General features: G+C 40.8%; 1 protein-coding gene across 6 annotated transcripts in view; it reads left to right on the forward strand.

Annotated features, from left to right (window-relative positions):
• The first annotated feature begins 923 nt into the window (after positions 1-923).
• Positions 924-17,555, forward strand: part of CUL4A (cullin 4A) — a 42,025-nt gene continuing 25,393 nt past the window's right edge. For all 6 annotated transcript variants that reach the window (XR_006166763.1, XM_042805814.1, XM_042805813.1 and 3 more), the window contains exons 1-8: positions 924-1,151; positions 1,793-1,908; positions 6,262-6,365; positions 8,574-8,643; positions 10,460-10,533; positions 12,076-12,238; positions 14,601-14,690; positions 16,046-16,128. Coding sequence is in view for 5 of the 6 variants with exons in the window: in XM_042805814.1 (XP_042661748.1) it covers positions 968-1,151; positions 1,793-1,908; positions 6,262-6,365; positions 8,574-8,643; positions 10,460-10,533; positions 12,076-12,238; positions 14,601-14,690; positions 16,046-16,128 (884 nt within the window). In the remaining variant the exon portion in view is untranslated. The remainder of the gene's footprint in view (positions 1,152-1,792; positions 1,909-6,261; positions 6,366-8,573; positions 8,644-10,459; positions 10,534-12,075; positions 12,239-14,600; positions 14,691-16,045; positions 16,129-17,555) is intronic.

Below are 17,555 nucleotides of genomic sequence, written 5' to 3' on the forward strand. Positions count from 1 at the left end.
GTGGCCGAATGGCGTGCGTCAGCGGTAAACCTCGTGCGCTGGGGCGTGCTGCACGGTCGCGGGTGGGCGGGGCTGACCGCCGCGGTGCCCGCCCGCCCGCTCCGGTACCGGCTGCTCCGGCTCGCCCGTGTCCCCTCGCCTCTTCGGGCAGGCGGGCGGTGGCCTCCGGGACCCCTCAGGCTCTGCGCTACGCCTGCGCCAGGGGATCGATTCCCCGGGAGAGCGCCGGGGCTCGCCCTCCCGCCCTGGCAGCCTCGCTGCCCGCGAGGAGCCCCTCAGAATTTGGGTCCGAAAAGTTAAATTCAGTGTTTTTAACTTTTGGAGCCGTTGCCATGAAAGGCGCTAACGTGGGGCGTGTGAAGCAAGGGCAAGCGGGAGGCCCGGGGGGGTGGTGGGGGGGGGAAGGTGTTGCCGGTGTCCAGGACGGCGGTGGCCGCGGGGGGCAGGTGCCTCTCGTGGGTGAGCAAGCGAGGTCAGCGTGGGTAAACGCGGCCGCCCCGTGCCGTGGTGCCGCTTCGCGCCCGGTACCGAGCGATAAGGCCGGACGACGCAGGGGGGGGGGGGGGGGGGGGAAGCCGGGGGGCCGCCGCCCGCCGGGGGCTGCTCCGGCGGCCGCGGGAGCCATTTTGTGAGCGGGGGCCGGCGCTACCCCCACGCCCGAGAACGGGGAGGGGGGGGGCGGCCCGGGCCCGGGCGCAGACCCGGACCCGCACCGGGGCTGGGCGGCGCGCACAGATTAACCGGGCCGCCCCGGGGAGGGTGGAAGCGGGCGGCTGCCGGTGCCTCCCGGCCCGGCGGCACTTGGCAGCCTCCCGCGGAGGCCGGCGCGGTGGGGGAGGGCAGCTGGGTGGCGGCGGCGGAGGAGGAGGAGGAGGAGGAGGAGGAGGAGGGGAGCGGAGGCGGGGACCAGCCGGCCCCGGCCCAGCCCAGCGCCTTGCCCCGACCGGACACGGCGCCCGGGGCGGAGATGGCGGACGAGCCCCAGAAGAAGCCGCACTTGTCGGCCTTGGTGGGGCACACCAACGGGCTCACCAAGCCCGCCTCGCTGGCCGCCGCCACTCGCGCCGGGGGAGGAGGAGGAGGAGGAGGAGGAGGAGGAGGGGGAAGCGCGACCGCCTCCTCCAAGAAACTCGTGATCAAGAACTTCAGAGGTGGGTGCGGGGCGGGCCGGGCCCGCTGCCCCGGGCAGGTGCGCCCGGCCCCGGCCCTGGCTCTGCCCCGACCTTTGTTTACCGCCGGCCCGGCCGCTCCCCGCCCCTTCCCCGCGGCCGGGCCGGCGACCGGCGGAGGAGGGAGGAGCGGGGGACGCGCGCACCCCGCCGCTGTCACCCGCGGGCGAGGGGAGGCTGCCGCCGGGCTGATAACCGTCCCCGCTGCCGTCGCCATCCCGGTTTAAGGGCTTACGGGGACACGCGTGGGGGCTCCTGTGCGTGGGGGGGCGGGGGGGGGGGGAGGGGAGGGGCAGCGCAGCAGACGACCGTGCGCCCTGTAGGAAGCGGGCAGAAAGCCACCTTGGCGTCGAAACTTAATTAAAGCCAGGGGAGGGGTTTACCTCGCGGGAAGTAACGCGGGGGGGGGGGTCAAACGCGACAACTCCGGGGCCGGGCAGGGTCCGCGCCCCGCGAAGGTTCCGTCGCCTTGGGTGGAGTTAGGAACAGCCCTCTCCTTGCGCCGAATGGAAACGGTCAAGGGCGGAGTGGTTCCTCAGAACTTGGTGAAACAGGGTGGGAAGGGTTGGTACAGGCTCCCACTGGGCTGGATAGTTTTCAACTACCTGTATCTTCCTTTGCAGAAAGACCCAAATTGCCAGATAATTACACTCAGGACACATGGCAGAAGCTTCATGAAGCGGTCGGAGCAATACAGAGTAGCATTTCTATTAAATACAACCTTGAAGAGCTTTACCAGGTAAGGCGTGTAAGGTTTTTCTCAGTTTAACGGAAGGAAAATGAACTGCTTTGGGACTTGCAGAGAACTACATATTCAATATAATGCATTTTGAGTTGTCAAAAGCTGATTATATTTTCTGAACTGTTCACTCCATACTCTGTTTCGAGACAATTTGCCGTTTATATAGCAGTTCCTTGGAGAGTTACTAGGATCTGGGCCCGTGAAAAAGCAGTTTATGTTGGGAGACACAGAAAGCTGTGTTTGTGCAGGGTTGGAATTTAAGTCTAGATCTCCCCGCTACAGTGCCTACCCAAGATGCCAAACCAGGATGTTACTCTCCTTGGGTTATGCAGATACATATTTTATGATGATTTCTCTTTTGTACGTGCTTTGGTCTCTTGTGAATAGTAATGTTGAAATATTTGTTATTATTAGATAATAACAATTAGACTTCAGCATTGATACCCTTTGGGGAATTAAAGAATCTTGATTAAGCAGGCAACAAACTGTCAGCTTACCTGTGTTGCGGATTACTGCTACATTTTCATTATAGTTGGGATCTTAATTTTTTTATTAAAAGGGTGAAAGAGTATTTCTGGAACATCTGGACTACTGGAGCAGGGGCTAGGGAGGGTAAAAGAGAAATACTCATGAGCCATTTCTACTTTCTCCATTTGCATATGGTTTAGTTCTGTAATATTATAAAGGTATGTGCTTTGAGGTATTTAGCTGAAGTAGTAATTTTTTGCAGTGATCATGTTATAAGAAATTACTGATGTGCTAAGTTGTGCTACATAGTTTAAGTTGTGAGTTTTCTGTGAGTGCAGGTGTTTGATCTGCAGGTGTGGATATCATTGCCATATCAAGACTTAAGACATTATTACGCTCGTCTAAAATTTTCCAAATGTTCAGATGAGGTAGGTTTGATGTTGTCTGCAAAGTGCAGACTGTGAGGGGGAAGGCCAGCAGACCATGTTGGGTCCATGCTCAAGAATATCAGGATGAATTTGAGATCTGAGTATACTTGCGTCTGTGATTAGTTAGAGTATATAATATACAGGTCTAAAATGGCTGATTACATAAATGAATATTAACTTAATATAATTTATTCCCTTTATATAGATGAATGTGATATATTCATCTATTAATACTTGCAGGTTTGCAGAGTCTGAATTACATAATACATTTTATGTTTTAAACTCAGCATTTGAAGAATCCTGCTTTTTCATCCTTAGCTTAAAAAAAAAATGCTTTGAGCGTTACCTAACTTGTTTTCAGAGGCTCAGAAATGAGATTATAGTAATATGGCTATCTGTTTGCCTGCTTACTTGTAAAAAATATTCATGGCCAGTCCAATAATCTGTAAGGCAACGGTGCAAATCAGCAAGATTTCTGCACAGTTGGGTGGTGGTGGTCAGTGTGCCAGTGCATAGATAAGTACGTACTCTCCTGCCAAAGGAATAAAAGATGAAGTTCAGCATCTGTCAGAAACCTGATCTGTACTTACAGATCGTTTTAACTGCCTGTTGGTGAGCACCGAGTCATCCACAGGGGAAAATTTCTCCGTGTGCATCAGTTCTTAACTACCAGGGCTTTCTTTTTTTGAATCTTTATCTGACGTTATGGGAGGAAGTGAGAGGCCTGCTAGAGTTCAGTGTGGTGAGCAGGCTGGTGTACCAACCTGCCTTTGAACTTTCTGATTTATTTTATTTTATTTGGCACGGTGGCTGAGGAAAAACTGAAGAACAATGACAAGGCTTTGTGGGAAGCCTGAAGGATACTCCTTTCCAGGCATTAGAGGCAGCATGGGAACAAGCATGAAGGTGCTTGGCAGAGATACAGTCGGTGAGCAGTGGAAGGGTGGCAGCCAATTTTTTGCAACTAAAATAGAAATTATGTCTGGGATTGGTGTTAGATTGCACAGATTTTGATAGAAGTAGCTTATATGTGATGGGATAGAAAAGTGGAGCAGTGCAAAGAATTGCTGAGTGAGTAGTGAGTGATAAAAGTAATGAAAAAAGAAAATTCCCATTGCAGCAAGGTCCTAAATAACCTGAAATGGGGCAGCACTGTCCTTCTGGAGGACACAGAGCAGGATGGTGTAGTAGTGAAGGAAAGAAAATTATGAGAGTCCTGACCAGACTTTTATATGGATGGAGAGGAAGGGCTATGTCTTAACATAACAAACTATCTACAAAATGATTATGTGTGAATACTGTTTGTTGCAGATGTCATTTTACGTATCTATTTTACGACCAGATTAAAAACATAATATAGGCACTGTGTGATAGTTTTGCCTGTTTGTTTGCTTTAATACTGTATAAAAATTGAGGAAGCCATAGTTGATGTGCATGTAAATAAAATGACAGGTAGGTTAGAATTACCCCATGGGGATATCTCTGGGAAGTGGGTTCACTGTTGTTTTGAAATATGAACTCTTCAGGATGTTAGAACCTGTAGAGGAAATAATACAAGAAGTAGCAGTAATTTGCATACTAAATGTTAAAACAGAAGACTGCTCAGAACAAGGTATTAAAAGATTGATTTGAAACAGAACTTTTACTAGGTTTGTGTAGGTGAACAGTCTAAAAGTAGTGTCTTTCTCGTATCCTTGTAGATGTGATAATTACTGTAGGTTTTTTCCAAACTAACAGTGTGCAAGTTGAATAAAAGTAAAATCAATTTTTTTCAGAAATAGGGACATCAGAAACTCTGAATGAAACAAAAGGTGAAAGAGGAGGAAATTGCTGGATTTCATGCCCCTCCTCCCCATCAAAAAAAGCAGAAAAGTGTAATAGAGACAGAGACAGCACTGAGGGGATATGGAAGCAGTTTGCAATACACTTTAAGCCGACGCTGTTGCCCAAAGCAGCAGCCCCACTATCCCCTCATCTCTGTCTTGGCTCACACACTTGCTAGCACTTACGTTTGGGTGATCTTAAACTGAAACAGCGTGAAGAACATTTACTAGTGCTTTGACAAGTTACATGCTGGCATTAGGTACCATAACTTTTCATATTACAGAGGAATAAGACTCACCAAAAAAGCTAGGGTTTGTGGAAAACAGAGTAAAGGGGCACTGGGAAAATACTGAAACTTTGCTTAAGTTCATTGAGGTTATCAGAAAATTTGTCAACACAATGTAACACTATAAATCCTCTGGAGCAAATTAAAACATTCTTGGGTCAGTTTTAGTTGCCCAGGTGAAGCAGTGCTTTAAATCCTAGGCAATGTTCTCTGCATGGTCATCTTGTAGCATAAAGGCAGTTGAGGTGAAGTTAAAGGAAAAGACAGCTGGATTTTTAGTTCTGAAAATCATGTTCAACTCCTTTGGATAATTTTGTATGAAGTACTGAATGGCCAAAAATACTTACTGTAAACTTCACAGTTCTCACAGAACATTTGTCTGTCTTCATTGTGATTCATTTCAGATGCTATGGTCTATTAATAAAATAATTCACTGAAATACAGCACACAAGTTAAAATAAAGTGTGCCTGGAACAAAGTCTAAATATAGGCAGTGCTATCAAGCAAGGCTATGTTTTCTTTTTGGCATTCTCATTGAGTTTCTTGTGAGGAAAAAATGTTAGTGTAAGGCAACATAATTACTGAATAGCTGAACAGCAGTATTCTAGAGATGGCCAGAGCTATCTCAGTGTAGTCTAGGTCAGCTGCATAACAATTTGATTTACATTAATGTAGTGACCACAAGAACATTTGGTTTTGGGCAAAATCGGTTGCCTTAGTCAACTATGGATACATACTGAACTAAATCCCATGAGGTCCCAATAAATCAGTTCAAGTCTTTATTTAACAGTTAATGTGCTTTTTTTTTTTTTTTTCCTTACATACCTTAGCATGTCTGTGTGAATCAGTGGAAATATTCGGAAAGAAATAAGTTAATAAAATGACAGGAAAGCAGCTTTATTCATTTACCATTTAGAGAGAGTGGTTGAAATATCTACCTTAAAGTTATTAAGAAATGAAAATACTTGGTGTGGTTGTGTTCCCCTCATAAAAGCGCATGTGAGGATGTACAAAATGGACCTACTGCTGGGCAGTATTTGGGGGGGTGGAAATTCTAGTAATGTTTAACAGCATATCTGAAATATGGCCCAGATGATGATGGTGGACCTTACTGGTACAGGAAATCCAGCAGTATAAGAAGGGACCAAAATCAGAAAGGAATCACAAAGTCTTAATTTTTCTACACAGTTTGGATAATATAATCTTGATATTTTGTTTTTGTGCACAGCTTGGACAGATAATGCTGATATTTTTTTTTCTCTTTGTTGTTGGCTTTGATTACACAGGCGCAAAAATTTGCATTCTATTCTTTTGTCTCATTCATAATCTTCTTTTGGTCTTTAGGCTGTTGAAAATCTCTGTTCTTACAAAGTCTCTGCTACACTGTACAAACAACTGCGACAAGTCTGTGAAGATCATGTGAAAGCACAAATCCTTCAGTTCAGAGAATATCCTTTTCTTGTGCACAGAAATGGTTAGAATGGTTAGTTTAAACCATTATTTTTAAAACAACACCTTCTAAAAGATACACCACTAATTGCCAATGTGTTAAAGAGGTTCTTTGACCATTTACATATTTTCAAATCAGGCGTAAGCAACTTTAGTCATCTGGGAGGAAAATTTTTGTGTGCCAACAAGTAGCATGCTAATAACAATTTATTTATCATTTCAATAGGAATGCAAATTTTACATGTAATCTAGAAAATTTCAGTAGCAGGATGAGACTTAACAGCAGATATGGATTTGTATGGCAGGTGAGTAGTGAAGATACTTACAGTAGCAATAGGCTAAAAAAAAAAAAATCACTGCAGTAATTTTCAACAACAGTGTCTTCCGTGAAAGAATTCTCAAACCTAAAGTTTGACCTGTTTGACCAATAATAACTACTGGTCAGCTGCAATGTGACACGAAGGCATTCAACAAGCCCTTTAGGTATCTTGCATATACCTTGTGAGGTTCTTGGGAGAGAGCTCTGAGTTCAGGAGATGACTTGACTGTCTTGGGATGCACAGAAACCTGGAGTTTTATGGTAAACTTCCCCATAGTTTTCTGAAGTTTCGTTGCTGGGCTTTTCTTCTGTCTGAACTGGTCGCAGGAGTACCTGTAGATCTTCTCTGGACACCTGGCTGCAGCCAGCCCTATTTTCTGAATCCTGTTGTGCTTTGCATGCTGAGACCATGCTTTATGTGATAGTTGTCTTCTGTGTAATAGCCCAGGGGTTGCGCTTGCTCAGGCAGTAGGATAGAGTCTACTCCTGCCTGGGTGTCCCCACATTCCTGGAGAGTGAGTGCTTTAGCAAGCAGGTTCTGGAGTGTGCCATACTGAACAGATGCTACAGGTGTACTTTGGCTGCTAGCAGTGTTTCCCAGGTCTCTGTATGTATTTTATTAGCAGAAAACAATAGGTTAAAATAAAAAGAAGCAATGGACTAGGTCCCCAAGAAAACTTCTTTCAAGGTGAATGCCTTAAGTGTGCTTTGGATTGTGACTCAGTTTCTCAGTTCATTGCATTTCCCAGGTAGGTGCTTATACTCATAAAGAAGATAATTTTTTTTTTCCCTTGTTATCTGGCTAAATCCCAACATGATTTTGGGTTGTGTGTTTATGGGGGTTTTTTTGGGTCCCAGTTAAGGAGCCTGACTTCTACATAGCATATAAGAAACATAGTTACATAAACCAGCACTATGATTTCACCTTTTGTATGGCAACTGATTTTTTCACTACATTTACTTTGATGTATTTAAAATCACATCTAACTAAACAGTACATTAGCCAGTACAGTAGTCTCTTCAACGTAACTGATCGCTGAGAGCCAAATCTTCTAGTCTGCTTTAAAGCAGGGTACAGTCAACCATTTGTTGCATCCCTGCCTTTTCAGAGTTCAGGTGATCTTCTGAAGAGATGTTTTAAAACTGGTGGTTTAGAACTTTCCTTTCTCCCTGTCCTCCGACAGAGCTGGTGGTTTGGAGAATTGAGAATTTTACATTTTACAGGTATACCACTTTATATCCCAAGGGCATGAGATCAGATTAATCAGATTTGGCCAGAGGGAGTTGGAGATGATACTGTGCAGGAGAGGAAGGTAAATCCCCATTTGGATTTACTCATATAACACATGAAAATTCTGTTATTTGTAAATGACAGTTGGATCTGTTGTGTAATGAAGAAAAACTCTATAGCTTACTTAGGGAAACCTGGAGATGTATATGAAAAGAGCAATATTTGGATTTGTTGAGGATTATTTAGAATTGTAACTGCTTTTAAGAGATTAGGGTCACTCCTGTTGTGCACAGTATGAACTCATTAAACAAACAAAATAAACCTTCCTATCCCTCTCACCTCAGTTGGTGACAAGGTTGTTTTTGACACTGGTGGGATTTCTTATTTAAATCTGTATCAGAGTTATACAGTGCAGCCACTAGATGGTATTACTGAAGAGCAGGCAGTGTTATTCCTTGAAAACAAGGGGAGGGCTTTTGGAGAACTGCCAGCCCCTCTGCTGGGCAGAAGCTCTGCAATTAACTGTTTATCCCTGGGCTGTCACGGTAACATCGGAATATCCATGGACCAGCTTTGCTTCATGGCTGGCAAAGATCATCTCCAGAACCTGGCCTCAAACGATACCAGCAAGCTAGTTTTCCTTAATAGGGTCTGTACAGATTCTCTGGATAGTCTTTTATTTTTAAAGAAGATAGATAAATGCTGGCAGGATCATTGCAGACAAATGGTAAGTTGAATGTTTGTTCGGAATACATACCCTTGAGGTGTGAAATCTGGCAAAAAGGAGTTTGTCATGGTTTTAACTTAGGACTGCGTTGTACCTCCTCCTCCGAGTTTCAGCACTGCTTTTCACTTTCCCCTTTGATAGCTGGGGGTGGTTTTGTTTTTGAAAACTTATGTTCTGTTGTGTTAACTCTGACTTTCATAGGTTTCCTATGAAGCTGGAGTATCACTCAGAAATAAATTGACTCTGGTTTTCTATGGGTGGAAAGAAGAACTAACCAGACTATGCTAAAATCGTTTAATCATTTGCTGTTTGTAATTTTAAGTAATTGAAGAATCCACAATCTTTGCTTTTAGAAAACAGCTCCAAGCGCTAGGTTAATTTGTGGCTTTTTTTTTTTTTTTTTCCAAAACATAGATGATTATCCTGACTATAGGGCTAAGAAACAGGAAGATTAAAGAACTTAAACTCCCTCTCTTTCTTTCTGCCCTTGTCTTCTACCTGAACGATGAATTCTATTACAGAAAAAAATTTTCTCTTGAAGACACTCTGTGTGAATTGTCCCATTAAGAATGCATCATTATAATTCTAAACCAGCATTTTACAATGAGTTCTTATTGCATTGTCACTTAACTTTTGCTACAGATGCCCCAAATCACTGAGTTTCTATTTTCATTCCTCGAATCCACCCCTCTCCCCTCTTCTGTGGAAGATGGGCAGAGGTATGTGATTTTTAGCTAAAATGAAAATGGAAAGCGTTATAGAAACTAAAAAAAATGCAACAGTCTGATAAAAATAGAGTTGAATTTTATCGCTTTGAAAATGTAATTAAACTGGATCTGTGTTTTTTATAAAAAAGCTTTTAGTATGACCTCTGTTCACTTTAATTACTTTTGAGTGTTCTTTTTTTTTTCCCTTCCTCAAAGCAACAACCTGTAGCAAGTGGCTTTCTTGTCCATGTGCTGAGTTAGCACTTGTGCTATTTAAGAGAAAAAAGTCAGCCTCACTGCTGTTCTACGTTAATATGCTTGGCCAGAAGCTATGTCAGCTTGAGAATTGCTTCAGAAGCATTGAAATCTTTTAGGGGAGGAGTAGGTGGACAGCTGGGGAGAGAAATCTCTGTAGCTGGCCTGGGGGTGAGTTAGTGTGACTGACATCAGGACTGACATCCTGAGTTGTGCTAATGCAAAACTGAAAGCTGGGCAGCCTTCTTAGGAGCAAAATTAAAATGGATTTTGAATGTGAAAGAGTAATAAGCTAAAAACCCACTTCCTTCTCCCACTTTTTATAATTAAAAAAAAAGATAAAATATTATTATACCTTCTTTCCCTTGTTAGAATTAATATAGCTCTACTTTTCTGATGAATTTTGACAGCTAACTTTTATTATGAAAAGATCTGTTGCACAGCTTATTACTGTCTCTGCTTAAAGCTGCTTTTTTTTTTTTTTTAAAAAAAAAAAAAAAAGCAAAAACCATGGCAGCATGCTATTTCAGGGTGTTTACTGAATGTCTTGGTGGTACTGCTTGAATGGCTTATGTCTCTGAGTAGCACTAAAACCCATAACAGGCTGGTAAAACTATTTAGGTAAAGTCTCTGAATCTGAAAACTGTGTTGAATGTACTTGGCAATACCACTTAGTAATAATAGTAACATCAATAAATTACATATCAGTGGCTGTACAATTCACTATAAAAGTTGAAAATACATACATCAGTAATTAAGGTGCATGTCTATGATGTAGTTTTTCAGAAGTTGCTTTATAATTTAAAATACCACATGATCGTGAAGACAAAAGCATTTTCTTCCTATATTTTCAGATCATGATCAGAAGCATTTTCTTATTTTTGGATCGTACATATGTACTGCAAAATTCAATGCTTCCTTCTATATGGTAGGTATCCATGTAAGTATTCCTTGAGTCTTTAGAGTTTGAACATGCTATTATATTTGCAAAGGTTGAAAATAAATTTTTCACATTACATTTGATCTGTGTACTAGGTCTCCCAAATTTTGTGTTAATTTATGGAAATGCATGTGTCAGCATATGCATGTGTCATTTCCTCCTTCCCCAGGAATATTCACTGTAAAGTGAGGGTAAAAGAAGAAAAAGGTCTGTGAACATATGCTTAAAAGTCAAGGCATATATATATATATAGCTGTAGCTGTCACAGCCTGGGTGAGGCCGGCTGTGTGGGGAACCTCCTCGGGCTTCTGCCTCTGCGCCTTAGCGCTGGCCCAGCATTTCTTTAGGTGCTCCTGCTTTTGACAAAATTCAGCACTCAGCTTCTTGCTCTGGTTTTGGTTTGTTTGGTGTTTTTTTTGTGGTGTTTTTTTTTTTGTTTTGTTTTGTTTTGTTTTTGTTTAAATAAGATACACTGACAAGGCACAGATCATCTTTCCAGCACTGGCCTCTTGAGAGGCAAGACCTGTGGCTCAGAGCTTTGAGATGCTGCTGCTGTACTTTCAGCACATGGTCACATCTTTGGGCATTCTGTTTTTAAGCATCCCTCCTGAGGGGACATTTTGTAACATTGCCCAAGCAAACAAACCCAGACTTTGCTGAAAATTTCTGGTATTGTTACTTCATATCAAACAAACAAACAAACAAACAAAAGTAGATGAAATACTGAAGGGAGAGCCCACCTTTTCCCTGCTTGGCTGGCTTCTGTGCTCTCTGGCGTTCCTCAGGCTGTCTGAGGAACGTGGGGTCCTTCTCCCACCCCTCTCTCATCCTGTGGATGTCTTTCTTCCTGACCTCCAGTAGTTTTTCTTCAACTCTTTGTGCTAGGCTTTCTTTTATTAAACGTTGAAGAGGTCTGTTTATACTTGGTGTCTTTTTTTCCCTCTTAGTGGGAAAATTTCCTTTATCAAAATTCTGATGTATGTGAAGAAGTTGGAGGTAACAAATTGTTTTCCTTGGCCAAGACAATGTTTAATAATTGGCTGTTTCATGACATTGAGGCACCATTCCTCATCCTTTCAGAGTGAAACAAGAATCTCATATAGGTGATCATAATGTCCTAACCACACAGAGGATTCATGCTTTTGAACAAAACTTATAAATTACACACAGATTGACTGATCCAGGCAATTTTATGTTAAGGTATATATTCAGATTTTTTGTTATTTTTATAATGGTATTTTTTTTAATAATCGGCGAATGTTATAGTCTATTATGTGAAATATGGCCAGGCCGGTCACAGTTCTCAGCTGAAGTGTATGCATCTGGTAGCATATGGCTTGGTATTTTTATGATAATTCTTGTTACAGTTTTCTTAGTGGACAGTATCAGAATATACACACCATTAATATAGTCTCTTTCTGTATAATATGTATACACTATATATTTTATATGTATTTATTTTTATCAAATAGATGCCATTTTTTTAACAGAATCAGCAGTGTGATTTATTAATTTTCAATATTCACACAGGGATATGGGGCTCGAGTTGTTTAGAAATCACGTCGTTAGTGACAAGCAAGTTCAAAGCAAGACTATTGATGGAATCCTCTTGCTGATCGAACGAGAACGAAATGGTGAAGCTGTGGACAGAAGTTTGCTGCGGAGTTTGTTGAGCATGCTGTCTGATCTGCAGGTGAGTACAGCAGACTATTAATAAAGGCTATGTTTGGAAACAGTTTGGACTTTTCTAATTTGTGCGTGGTACAGAAATAATTTTATTCTTCTAGTAAATATGCTTCAAAATCTAGATACTAGATTGGTAAGATTGCCTATTCTTTACCCAGTGTGCAATTTCTTATTCTCTGTTTTCAAATGTGACCTCTGCCTGCTTTCCTTAGCAGAGGTAGTGGCCTGCAGACTCTCAAATAGTAGATTTGCAAGTCTTTTAGTATGTGCAATATTTTGTCTGTCTTAATCACTCTTTTTCTAATCCCAGTGCCAACTAAATGTAGGAACAAAAGAAGACCACCTCTGTCACTCTAAAAAGGGATCACTTTTTAGAGTCCAGACCCTGGATCTGTATCACAGAAATATCACTGTATTGTCAACTTATTAGCAGAGATGCCAAAGATAGAATGGGATGCAAAGTTAAGGCCAAGGTTTTCAAATAGATAAAGTCAATCTGTAACCTACTGGAACTTTTCCATTAGCATAGATACTGAGTAACCAAATAAACTAAAAAATGCTGTGCTTCTGACTTCAGCATAGGTTATCCTCTAGTTGACATTGTAGCCTTGTATGATATGCAATAAAACTTAGGAGCTCTAAGTCTTAGTAACTTTCTCTAGTGTACCAGAAAAAATAATAGCTAATTATTCCATTCAAGAGAGGAGGCAAACTTCTGTCAAAGAATTTTCAGATCACATAACCTGGAGGTGTGGATCTGATCTGTGCTTTTCCCCACTTTTTTTCCCATTGTTATTTGTCAGGTTTCTCAAACTGCATCAGCTTTTTCTAGATGTTGACTTTTCAACAAGTATTATTTTTTAGCAAATTACTCTGCTAACTAAAGATAAACATTCTTCTTTATTGGATCCTTCTTACAGGATAGGGTTTAAGACTTCATTCTCCTTCATTGGCTTAAAAGTGTAGTTTTCTTTTTTCACTAGGGAAACCAATCTAGTCTAAACTGTTCTTTTATAATATCCGTCGCATCACTGAGATAGAGATGCGTTTATAATCCTGTCATTATATGCCAGGATCTCTACTTCTCCCTCTTCCAACAGAAGTTAGCTTCTGGAGAAAAAAAAATTAATTAAGCAAATCTTATATTTAATCTGAAAACAATTAATCTCTTACTCCTGATTTTTAGGCAGTTATGCAATTGAGGCCCAGCTGCTGAAAGTTGATGCCTCCGCCTAAATCCTATTCTATAGCTGTTTTCTATTGTGGAGCTTTACACAGGTTTTATGCAGGAAATAGTTCCATATACTGTTACGTTAATGTTTTTCCAGTTACCTTGAAGCAAAGGAAGGTAAGAAATGAAATCTAGTATTTGGTTCTGTTGAACATGGAGCTAGTGTGAAGAGAAGGATGAAACAATGAGTTGATGTCTTCTTGTAATGCTCAATTAGTGAACTATTATGCTTTGAATGCTGGTCGAGCCAGAGGTTTCATATTTAAGTTTGCACTGATAAAAAAAAAAAAAAAAAAAAAATCAAGCTTTTAAAAGTCATTATGAGAAAAAAAATGGTCAGAATGTCATCAGTTTTACAGCTCTGCTATATGTTTTGGAATAAATATTTTCTTCCGTTCTTCCACCAAATTCAAGGAATCTTTCCTTTGTCTTTTCACTAACTGTCCCCCTGTTTACATGTTATTCCCCAGCTACCTTGTCCAGGCTGTTTGAAGTATTTTATATAGTTGTCCTTTTTAACTTACCTCCTTTCTATACTAAACTTTTAATCATTATGCAGAAATTTTTCAATGTGTGTGATGTTGGTGGTGCCCTTTTATACACACCTTATTCCTTCCTTGGAGAAGGAGGGATCACCTTATTTGGTATAATTTGTTTTTCCTGGACCATTGAGATAAACCTGGCAGATCTGAAGTTGCATGACTGAGCACGGTATTATTTTACTGTTAGGAATTACCTGGTTTGTGCCAATGCTTCATTAGTTGGAAGTATTTTATTTTATTTCAGCCACAGAAATATCAGTGGGAGTTTTGAACTCGGGTGGATTGGATGTCATTGCTGTGCTGTGCTGTTGGGTGCTGGTGCTGGGCTGTGTGCCTTAAACAGAAGCCTGTCAGTTTAAATGATTTGGGTACTGATGACTGAAGCACGCTATTGCTGCACTGGAAAGTCAGCTCTGATCTCAGTCTTTCTAAAACCTGTGGGCAAACAGCAAACTTCTGTATTAATTCAGTGCTACTCTGACGCTTCTTATAACTGCGTGTTCTTGAGATTTTACTTGCCCTCTATGCCTGACAGCCAAAATATGTTATCCTTACTGTCGGCTTAATGTAAGTAAATAAATTAATGTTTTGAGCAGGTTTACAAGGAATCGTTTGAACAGAGGTTTCTGGAAGAGACAAATTGCTTATATGCTGCAGAAGGCCAAAGATTAATGCAAGAAAGAGAGGTAGGTGCACGCTGTAGATGATTGCTTTTATGTTAGTTTTATCTGCTGTGGGATTACATGAGAATTTATGGTAATGCCATGGTGTATTAATGTTCAGTGAAATTCACTGGTACCCGGGTACACACATACACATTCATGTGTTTTGATGTGGACCACAGTATCGTATCAAAAGGAAGAGCAGATGCCAGATTGCCTTGGTGCTTGAAATATATAGTTAAGGGTGGAGAAGCCCAGTGACATTTTGCGTAGCTAGGCACACTACCAGAAGTCATTTCCCCATAAAGCTTAAAGGTGAGCCATCAATATTATTTTTTGCCCAGCAGCTGTAAAATATCCACTGGCATCATTTAACTACTATGTGGTTAATACCTAAGTAAACAGCTTAATTTTTTGTTGCATTTATTTTGCTGTTTCGTTTCTTCTCCTAATTAGTTAAATAGACTTGAGACATTTTTGTTTTCTGTCCTCTTGAGATAAAAATACCCTCTGCAGCAGGCACCGTGCAAATGTGGTTATTTCTGAAAATGCATGTGTTTCTTGATGGTCTAAAATACAGAAGACTACCTTTGTTAATTCAATTTTAACGCTGAGCCACTATAAACATTTTGAAAACGCATGTTTACATTGTGCCGGGATGAATTCTTGTGTCTAATCCTGCTCCATTCACCTCATTCCCTGGTGTTCTGCTGGGACCTGAGGTGAAGTGCTTCAACACATATTTCGAGACCAAGATTCTTACTGCTTTCATATGCCTAGTGGAAAACTGTGGAAAAACACAACAGGAATAATGCCCTAACTTATACAGTGTGTGTATATATATATGTACATACTTATGCATATGCACATAATGCATACACATATATGCATCATGCACATGTGTATGCATGTGCATAAACGTTGCATAACTGTTTTGATCATTTGAAGCCTGAGTTTCATAGCTGTGTCATAACAGGAGCTAAATGTGTTAACTCTCCATAGGGACAGATACTTCACTGGAGAAACTGCCAGTGAAATAATAGAGCTATATGGTTCACACTAACTGAAAATCTGTTCCATGATACTTCAAGGGCTAGCTTAGCTCAGCAGGGTTTTGAGAAAAAAATAACTTCCTCTGAAAAAATCTCAGATTTCTGTTTTTCTCTTCCTTGCTGTCAGGTGTGGTTATACTACTTTTAATATAAACTTACATTGATTAATAAAAATATAGATTATGTATTATGTAACAGCATTCTGGCAGAATAGTTCTTTCCAACTCATATTCTCTTTAATAATAAATAATAAGTAATTGTCATGAAACAAGATTATCTGCCTTTCATACCTTTGTAGTTGAGCTTGACATTCTCCTGTCTTGCTAGGTTCCAGAATATCTTCACCATGTTAATAAACGTTTGGAGGAAGAAGGAGACAGAGTAATAACGTATTTAGACCACAGCACACAGTGAGTACAGATTTTGACATTCTTAGTATAAGTCAAGCATCCTTCATAAAACAATGTGATTATCCATGGTTGTAGAGATATGGATTATTTCTGCATTATCTTACAGATATTATCTCAGTGACAGCATTTGTGATACAGCTTGAGTTTTTTTACGGCTTTATTTTTATCAAAACTGATTTCTTTAAAATCAAAATATACTTTGAGTAAGAGGGGAGTAATGTGTGCAGAAAGATTTATCAGTATATACTGAAGTTAACAAAGCATTATACAGTTTTCAATGTAACTCAATTTGCATTATCAAAGTAGCAGCTGATTTTAGCCATTCATGTACTGATAACAACATTAACCACAAATCCCTTGAGGGAGAGAAAGACTCATTAGCCAAAAAAAAAAGAAAAGAAAAGGTTAAATTATGGCGTAGGATAGAGGACATGAACATCACTCATGAGCAGTCCAGTATGTGAACTTAACAGTAGATCAGCTTTGGTGTAGCTGCTGCCAGTGCAAGGTAGCTTGTCCCTTTTTCACTTGGGTGTTGAGTAATAGCGTGTGTTTTGCTGGGATAAGAATGTGCATTCAGGAAGTGTTGCAGAGTCACTGACACACTATAAATCCATATAGAATTTGTCCTGCAGTAAACAGTTGCACTTTTTTTTTTTTTTTTTAAATAAAGAACATCACAGTTAAAGAACATAACATTTTATTTTATTTTTTTAGTTTTCTGGATGACCTATTGGGATTTCATTGGATGTTAAAAGGATAACTGAATAAAAGTTCTCTTTTAACTTATTTTCCTCAGACATATTTTATATATATACTCACAGACATGTGCATTGCATGTCATAGCACGTTCTTGAACTTTAACCTTCTTCCTGTAAATGCTGATTACAGGGTGACTAGCTTTTTCTGGCTAAATCATTCACATTAAAATATATGGAACTTTTTCTGTGTATAAAGTTAAAGCATATATATATAAATATATTTACTGCTTATTTACTGTTGAAATTAAAAAATAGGTTGATACCATATTTTCAGTCTACATATGCATCAAGTCCTTGATTTGAATCTCATCCTTAGTTAAAGGCTTGAAAACCGAATTTTAGAAGGCTTCACACTAATTTCCTCTCTTTGCATTAAGAAACAGCAGTTCTTAAAATGAGTGCCCTTGAGTTGTCCTCAGGTCATAACATCTCTCTGGGTGTGCATGAAAAAGCAGGAAGGATATTAAATCTTGAGATGGAAATGATACTTACGGGACAAAACCGTCATGGAAAATGCCATTCAAAACACTTCAAACCAGCTTTGTGCAACACTTGAAGAGCGTGTTGTTGCAGCCCATCGAGGGGGTTATTCAGCCCATCAGTACGTGCCTTTCTGGGCAGCTGACCAGAATAAGCCTGTCTTCTGGTCGATCAGTAGACGACCAC

This window comes from Tyto alba, unplaced genomic scaffold, assembly GCF_018691265.1.
Source record: "Tyto alba isolate M040663 unplaced genomic scaffold, T.alba_DEE_v4.0 Super-Scaffold_45, whole genome shotgun sequence".
Lineage (NCBI taxonomy): Eukaryota > Metazoa > Chordata > Aves > Strigiformes > Tytonidae > Tyto > Tyto alba.